The 8,463-nt window shown below is 54.5% G+C and overlaps 1 protein-coding gene across 1 annotated transcript in view; it reads right to left on the bottom strand.

Moving 5' to 3' along the window:
- Positions 1–5,360: 5,360 nt before the first annotated feature.
- The window catches only part of TRAF3IP1 (TRAF3 interacting protein 1), a 33,284-nt gene continuing 30,181 nt past the window's right edge, over positions 5,361–8,463 (bottom strand). The window contains exons 17-18 of the mRNA XM_045294461.1: positions 7,887–8,000; positions 5,361–5,420 (exon numbers count right to left, since the gene is read on the bottom strand). Of these exons, the coding sequence (XP_045150396.1) occupies positions 5,361–5,420; positions 7,887–8,000 (174 nt within the window). The remainder of the gene's footprint in view (positions 5,421–7,886; positions 8,001–8,463) is intronic.

The following is an 8,463-nucleotide window of genomic DNA, read 5'->3' as shown; positions in this document are numbered from 1 at the left end:
GGGGTCGGGGTCGCCGCCGTTTCCCAGAGGGCGCGGGGACCCCAGGAAAACACGGCCAGCTGCGGGTGGGGCTCGGGCGGAGCCTTATTTGCACGCCTCGGGGGAGGGGGGGGCGGTGTCCGCGGAGTGGGCGTGGCCTTTGCCCGTTGTGGGCGGGGCCGGGAAGAGACCTGCGGAAGCGCGCGCATTCGAATCCTGATGCATGGGGCCTGGAGTCCAGAGCCTGGCAGCACTGTGCCCCGTGCACAACCCGGCTTGTGACAGCCGCAGAGGCCAGGTCTCAAGGCGGGTGGGAAGTGCAGATGGCCGCCAGGGTACACGTGCACGCGGACGGGAGGGGCCAGACAGGTACGCGATGGCTGAGCGCTGCAGGCTCTAGGCACCTGGCTGCAGATGCTGCCTGGCAGGGCAGGGGCTTAGGCCAAAGGCCAGAGAGACCAGCTGGAAGAACTGTATCCTGAGTCATTTCTGATCCTGAATTGTAGCCTGGCCCTTTCCTAATAAACCCACATTCATGAGTATGCTCTCTATGGGGCTATTAGAGCCATGGATTATGGAACCCAAGAGAAGCACACGGTGGGAGGGCTGCCGTCAGAATTGGTGAAAAGGGCGGAGTCAAATCTGACCTGCCACAGAGGAATCAGCTTGGGGTTGCCCCCCACCCCAGCTCCCTGTTTTCCACAGCCTATCTCAGGAGGCAGGAACTAGGGTGAAGGAGGGGCAGCAGTTGATGGGCTGGGAACCATGCCATCCAGGGTGTGGCCCTGTGAGGTCCAGATAGCACCCACCAAGGACCTGGCTGGGCCTGCAGGTGTTCAGAACAGATAGCAGCTGCAGGCACTGCGGGTGGCATACAGACAGGGTGACATGGGGTGTGGAGTGAGGTGGCACCAAAGGAGAGTCCATTCTCACAGCAACCCTAGGGTTCAGGGCAAAATTGAACACCCCATGGGGCTTCCAGGGCTGTGATCTTTAAAGAATCAGACAGCCTCGTATTTTCTCCTGCGGGGTTGCTGGTGGGTTTGAACCGCCAACCTGGGTTATTAGCAGCCCTAATGTTTAACTCACTGCCATAAACTCAATGCCATTGAGTCAATTCTGACTCACGGAGACCCTTCCGGACAAGGTAGAACTGCCCTTGTGCGCTTCTGAGACTGTAACGCTTTACGAGTGTAGAAAGGCTTTTCTCCCACGGAGTGGCTGGTGGTTTAGAACTGCTGACCTTACAGTGAGAAGAGACGCCCAACACACAACCATGTAAGCCCCCAGGGTTCCTGACCCACTGCATCAGTGGTGGCATAATCCAGGAAAGGGCAGTGGACGCATGACACAACAGGAAGAACAGTATGAATGGGATTAAATCAGTCATGACACGTATTGGTGAGTGTTTTGCTGTGTCTTTTTACCCCAAAAGCAAACAAAAAGGAAGCCCCAGCCTGGGCCTCCCTCTGGGATTCGGATGTCCTTGGTCTGAGCTGTGAACTGGGAGTCGGGGCCTCTATCCACCTGGCTTCCTACCCCCTGAGGCCACAGGCCTGTGCCTGTGCAGATCCTCATCACCTCCCTGGGGCCCCACTGCCCCAGTTCGTGACTTCCTGCCAGGAGAGGACTCATGTGCCCACCCTCACTACCTTTGGCAGAGTCCCTTGGCACACATCACATCTCTTCACAGCAGTTTTTCCAGCCATCGGGGGTACTGGGTATGAACACTCAACACCACACCCTGCCCAATCAGGACCTGCTTCTTAGAGGGCATTGGGATCAGGCACTGGGCTGAGCTGAACCGAGGAGGCAGGTAGCAGGATTCAAACCCAGGACCCCTTGACACATTGCCCCTGCTCTGGGCCCCACCTCTCCCTCTGACCCACTCATCTACCTAGACCTGGCCTCAAAGCCCCATGGGCCTCACTGCTGCCCACTAGGAGGGACACAGACCCTGAGGCTCAGGCGAGGAGGTGATCTCTGTCCCCCCACGGCCCCATAACACCCTGGCAGACTGCCTACTGCTGCCTCCTCCCCTCACAGCCCCACTCATTTATGTCCCCAAAACAAAACACCCAGTTGGCACAGAGGGTTAAGTCTAGTGTTGATGACGACAAGGTTGGTTGGTTGCACCCAGGAGCAGCTTCACAGGAGAAAGACGAGGCTGTCTGCTCCAGGAAGGACTGACAGCCTCAGAAACCCTGCCAGGAGTTACTGAGTCAGAACCCTTCCATGGCAGTGAGTCCCCCAAGGGCCCCACGCGGGAGGGGACCAGCGTGGTGTTCCTGGAAGGTAACTTGGTGGTCTCTCCATCCAAGCACAGGGCTGTTTTGGGACCCTCCATCTCCGCCTGAGTCTCAGAGATTCCTGAGAGCCACGGGCAGCACCAACCTCACAGCCAGTGCCCCACCCTGACCTCCCAGGTCAGCTGGGGCTGGGAGGAGGCGGGGCGGGGTCTCGCTCACCAAGCCTCTCCCCCACCCACACGCACTGACAGGAAGCGGGGGGGCTTCTCTGGAAGCACACTGCAGGGATTTGGGGGTGGGGGGAAGCAACTAGAAGCCTTTCAGGGACATAGACGTGAGCACAAGTCCTGGACTGGGGGCTGGGATGTTCTTTGCCCCCTCCCACTGCCCTCCAAGAATAAAGTGGGGCCTCCTGGGGGCCTATCGGGCTAGGATAAGATGGCAGCGTAGTTCTGACTTCTGCAGCCTTCTGGGCTTTTTTCCAGGGCCCATGCTGCCCTCTGAGCACCTGTGGCTGCTGGCAGGAAATACTTAAAAAGCTTTCAGAAGTACACTTTCCTTCCCATAGGGCAGTTCTGCTCTGTCGTATGCGGTCCCTCTGAGCCAAAACTGACTCAGTGGGAGAGAGGGAAGGGGTGTTTGTTTGTTTGTGTTTTTGGACATATATGCCTGACCTCGGGTCACCTAGATTTGGTCAAATCTCTGACCAAAGGCTCATTATATTTAGCCTTCAGGACATTTGTATATGTTTTATTTCAGATTAAATTAGTGGTGGTGGTGGTTGTCACTGAAAAAAAAAGTACACTTTCTCTGATGTTTCTGCTTGAAGTCCGGATGAATCTGCCTTCTCTTCTCAAAGGCCATGAGCCCAATGTGGGCCAGCGGGGCGATGCTACTGGGACACACCGAGTGTGACTGCTGGCCGGGAAACAGATGGCTCTGTCCCTGGCTGGTGTTTTGGCAAGATGCACACAGACATTGAAACCCTAGTCACCAGTGCTGTCAAGTCCATGCACACACACAGCGACCCCGCTAGGGTTTCTGAGACTGAGTCTTTAAGGGAGCAGACAGCCTCATCTTTCTCCCAAGGACCGGATGATGGGTTTGAACTGCCGGCCTTGCTGTCAGCAGCCCAACCCATGCCTAGCCCACAGTGTCACGGGGGCTCCTCCGATCACCATGACCATTGTCTGCTGTTTTTGTTTTGTTTTTTAAACAAAAGGCCTTAAGCCAGAAAACAAATGCCCAGACAGGGACACTCGGTGGCCTTTGAGATAGTTTCATCCACTGCACAGTGCCGCCCTCCCTGCCATTCCCAGGGGAGGGGACGCTGGTGCTGGCCCCCAGCAAGGCCTGGTGATGGAGCCGAAAAGTCGCCGGGGCTGCTGACGGAGGAGAACAAAGCCAGGCTTCATGCTGCACCTGGTGGCCCATTCGGCGAGCACTTAGGAAGGCCTAGGCCACACGCACGCACACATGCACGTCTTGGCTTTAATGACATCCTGTGAGTTTATTTTTCCACAGAGAAATATTTGCCCGGGAAATGTCCATAAAAGCCACTCCCCCAGTAGTATGGCTGTGCGTGTTTCCTATAGGAAATCTGTTGAGTTTAAGTCCCAGGTTTATAAAGCAGGGGAACCCGGAGAATGCTACCGACAGCCCCAAGTCCCCGTGGGGTCCCTAAGAGGAACCTCCAGGCTGCTTAGCCTCTTCCCTCTCGAGTTTTCAGGACTCTTGAAAAATCGGTTCTGTTCAAATTCGAGTCAACGCCAACTTGTCCCTGGCTGGTGTTTTGGCAAGATGCACACAGACATTGATTCGGCTTCCAAAGGAAAATTCACTGTCATCGAGTCAATGCTGACTCCCTGCGACCCTGTAGGGCACGGTAGGACTGTGTCCCTGTGGGTTTCTGAGACTATAACTCTACAGGGGCAGAAAGCCTCGTCTTTCTCCTGCAGAGCCCAGAGCAGGAGACAGCATCCACAGAGCCCAGAAGTCAGGGAGGGACAGGCGGGAACGATGAATGGAAAGCCGGAGGCCAGGGAAGAAGCGGAGAGAGTGCTGTCACCCCAAGGAGCATGTCACCAAGTATAAGCCGTGAGGAAGGCTGGATGGGAAGCGAAGGTGCTCTGAGAACATCCGCCCAAACCGCAGTCAACGTTCACACGAGAAGAAACCATCAGGAACGTACAGAGCACGTCCTAAGATGGTAGAGTATGTCCAAGTATTAAGTGTGAATGGGATAAATTCTCTGAGGCAAAAAAAAAAAGACTACTTTGTAGGATGTTTACAAGTGACACATTGGAAATAGGAGAATTTGCGTTTGGAGACTTGAAGGTCAAGGGTGAAAAACTCCAGGGCAGGCATGAAACTGCATGGAGAGATCAATTAGGACAGTTGGTGGGACACCTAAACACACCTCTCTTAGGAAGTGGTGAAGCAGGCAGCGCCTACAAGGGTATGGATCGGGACGGCGGCATTAACAGGCGTGGCTGAGTGAGTGTGTGCTGATAGACCTTCTACCCAGCGGCCGGAACAACAGATCCTCTTAGAAATGACATGGAACATGTCATGGAAACTGTGTACAAGGTCCAAAGGGGGGCTGCAGAACCAGCAAGTGCTGATGCCTGCCCGCCACACACTGAACTGGTGCCAGGGCACCAGGGATCATCAAGGAGGAGATGCCCGGCCACACTGGACAAGGGGCCAGAGGAGAGGCGATGACAGAAAGGAGGGGGATTTAGGAAGGGCAAAAGAAGACGTTCAGTCAATGGGATCAGACGCGTGGCTAAGAGAACACTGAACATCACAATGGGACTGTTGTGAACTGTTCACAAGAGAGAAAGAAGTCAGCGTTGCATAAAGGAGGCAGCAGAATCTGTGTGTGTGTGTGTGTGTGTGTGTGTGTGTAATGCATACAAAATAGACAACTGGGGGAAAAAACAGATGAGTAAATGGAGACTCGCTAGGAATGGGGTCACCTTCACAAGGTGACATTACACGTGATGTTTATTTGCTACACGAATTAATATTATTTCATCAGAAAATAAGTGCATGGGATTGTTATAAGAGTTGTAAGAGCCCCCAATAAAATGATTAAAAAATAAAGAAAACGAGTGAATGTGGTTAGGATCAGGGCACAGAGACCGCCTCCACCTTGTGGTCCACTGAGCTCCGGTACAGGCCGACACCCTGCTCACCAGCAGGGAGAGAGGTCCCTGGGAGGGTTCACGACTGAAGGAGCATGTCCTGCAGGGGCAAACACCCCCGGGACCAGGGTTGTCACGGCCACTCCAGGTGAGGAGGCCCTTTCTCCCCCACCCGCAGCCTCCAACCCACTTAAAACAGGGCCGTGCCCTCGCCAGCTCTGGGTCCTGGCCTCCCCTTCTTGCGTCCCATTCCCCCTGCTTCCAGGAAGTCTGCCCAGACACCCTGGACACCACCCCTTGGCCTGCTGACAGGTGTTTGACAAGGGTGTTGGCAACATCCCTGGAAAAAAAAATGCACGTGTGTCAGTCACCACTGAGTTATTGGAGCTCACGGCCGCTCCGTGCGCATCCAAATAGAGCTGGGCCGGCCTTCATCCAGCTGTTCCTTCCCAGCTGGAATGGAGCCTCCAACCTGTGGGCTCGCCTTCAAGGGCGTCCAGACAGGGTTCCACCACCACAGACGAGAGCCTTCAAATGCGCTGGAAAGGAGATGACTGCAGGTGCGGTCAGGTTACCATCGAACACCTTACCCTCAGACCTCCCTCGGGACCCACTGCAAACGGGTTCTGGTTTTTAATATTTTTCTGCTTTCTTTTCTATTACGGTTCTTCCCTATTTTACTTTATCGTTATTTAGTTACGTTTAGAAAAACATTCTGAACTCAACCCCAAAGAAACAATGCAATTATTGTCTCTATCCATCTACCTACTTACCTACCTATCATCTATCACCTGCTATCGATCATCTACCATTGACGTATCATTTACAATCATCTATGCATCCATCCAAACATCCATCTACCTATCAATCATCTAATAATCCTTTATCTACTTACTTATAATCCATAATCATCTACCTTGAAGCACTTGCTGATAAAGATCAAAGACTGCAGCGTTCAGTATGGATGACAACTCAATGGAAAGATGAAAATCCTCATCTCTGGACCAACAGGGAACAAACAGCATGATAAGCAGATAAGAGGTTGTCAGGGATTCTGTCTTGCCTGGATCCACAATCAATGCTCATGGAAGCAGCAGTCGAGATCAAAAGACGCACTGCACTAGGTCAATCTGGTGCACAAGACCGCCTTCCTTAGAGTGTGGAAAAGCAAGGATGTGACTTTGAGGGCTGAAGTGTGCCCGACCCAAGCCACGGTGCTTTCGGTGGTCTCCTCTGCCTGTGACAGTTGGACACTGAATGAAGAGGACTGAAGAAGAGTCAGTGTGTTTGAATTGCAGTGCTGGAGAAGAACGCTGAAACACCCTGGACGGCTAAAGGACAAACCCATCTGTCTTGGAAGAAAGACGGCTGGAGAGCAACTGAGAGCCAAGGAAGGCAAGACTTCGTCTTACATACTTTGGACATCTTGTCAGGAGAGGCTAGTCCCTGGGGAAGGAAGAACATTATGTGTGATAAAGTGGAGGGCCAGCAGAAAGAGGACGGCCCTCGACAAGGTGGGCGCACACCTGGCTGCAACAGTGAGTTGAGCACAGGTCCAGTGGCGAGGCTGTCGCAGGAGCGGGCAGGGCTTCGTTCTGTGGTGCAGAAGGTCGCTATGGGCCAGCACCGCCTCACCAGCACCTACCAACCCAAGCCACCTATCAGTTATCTGCCTGTCATCTGTCCACCTCCCTACATATCCGCTATCGATCACCTACCTATCTATCTATACAGAGGTTGTTTCCCACATAAACAAGGCAGCACACACTTGTAATAACAAAACACTGACGCTATTATTAATTCCACAAGACGACTGGGTCTCCCAAGAAAGCGTTGGCTGGTTTTTGCTTAACCTGCCTTCACGGCCAGCCTCTGTTGCCACCGATGATGCAGGTGGCTGGGACACGAGTGTTGCTCGGTTCAAGGAGTAAGAGATGGGGAACGTGGCAGTGGGGACCTCGCCACTCCATGGAGGATGCGAGCACCGTGGCTGTATGCGAGTCGTGGTTGGACCCTGGACAGGTATGCCTGTGTTCACTGCGATTTGAAACTCAAAAACACCAGACTCGGCCTCCTCTCCTGACCTCTCACCTGCGTGGTCTACAGTGCTTTCCTGCCAGCGCCTTCTTAAGTGGGGACAATCATCAGGACAATAAGGCCAGCCCAATTTTGCAGATCAGAGGCCTGGCGGCCTCGTGGTTAGGCGTGGGCTATGATTGCCAGCTCCTCACGAGACAGGCTTTCACTCCTGTGAAGAGTGACCGTCTTGGAGGCACAGGGCCAGTTCTACCCTCGCTGTGAGTTGGCACGGCGTCGAAAGCAGTGAGGCTGCTCTGTTTCTGTGTGTGCCAATGCCCCTGGTACCAACCCTCCCGTCGTGGCCGGCAGTGCCTTCACTCACAGGGAGCTGAGCAGAGGGGGCAACAGCATGTGTTGGGGGGCTCCAGATCACAGGCAGGGGCAAACGGAGACTCGCTAGGGAACAGTGAGTGAGGGGCTGGCATCTCACTTGTTTTTGCACAACGGCTGGGAACTTCTTGACAATTAACGAGTGTCCGCGGCCCAGCCGGTCTCCAGCCTGCTCCTGGTGCTCAGGCCATTCCGGGGCAGAGGGCTTTGGAGGCTGGAGAGCGTGGGGGTCAGGGGTCACTCAGCATGCCTGGAGGTGGCTGTGCAGCTGGAGAAGTGACCCCCCCAGACTGGGCCCTGCTAAGTTCTTCCTAGGGGTACCTGGGGGGCCCTAAAAGCGGACTGGCCCAAACATGCCTGCCCCTGTGGCCCAGCCAGTCTCCTTCATTGCTGGAGGAGGAGTGTTTTAATGCCGCAAATGGATGTTTGGCCAGGTGTGAAAATGGGACCCCCGGCCCGGCATGTGGCTTTACAGGGCCAGAGTGAGCTGCTGTATGAAGGATATGGCCCAGAGCCCACGACAGTGCTTGAAGCCAGCAGGGAAGCCACCAAGGACAGCAGCCTCCCGGCCCTGCCGCGGGAGCTGTGCCAGGGAGCTGCCAGGAGGGTTTGAGTCTGCAACAGGCCCCGGGTTTCAGGCTCAAAATCCACCAGAGAGCCTGTGTTGGAAGTTTCTC

Source organism: Echinops telfairi, unplaced genomic scaffold (genome assembly GCF_000313985.2).
Source record: "Echinops telfairi isolate 266 unplaced genomic scaffold, ASM31398v2 ScPeMD7_3;HRSCAF=10, whole genome shotgun sequence".
Classification (NCBI taxonomy): Eukaryota; Metazoa; Chordata; class Mammalia; order Afrosoricida; family Tenrecidae; genus Echinops; species Echinops telfairi.
The sequence above is the reverse complement of the archived record's forward strand: the minus strand, read 5'-3'. Positions and strand labels throughout refer to the sequence as shown.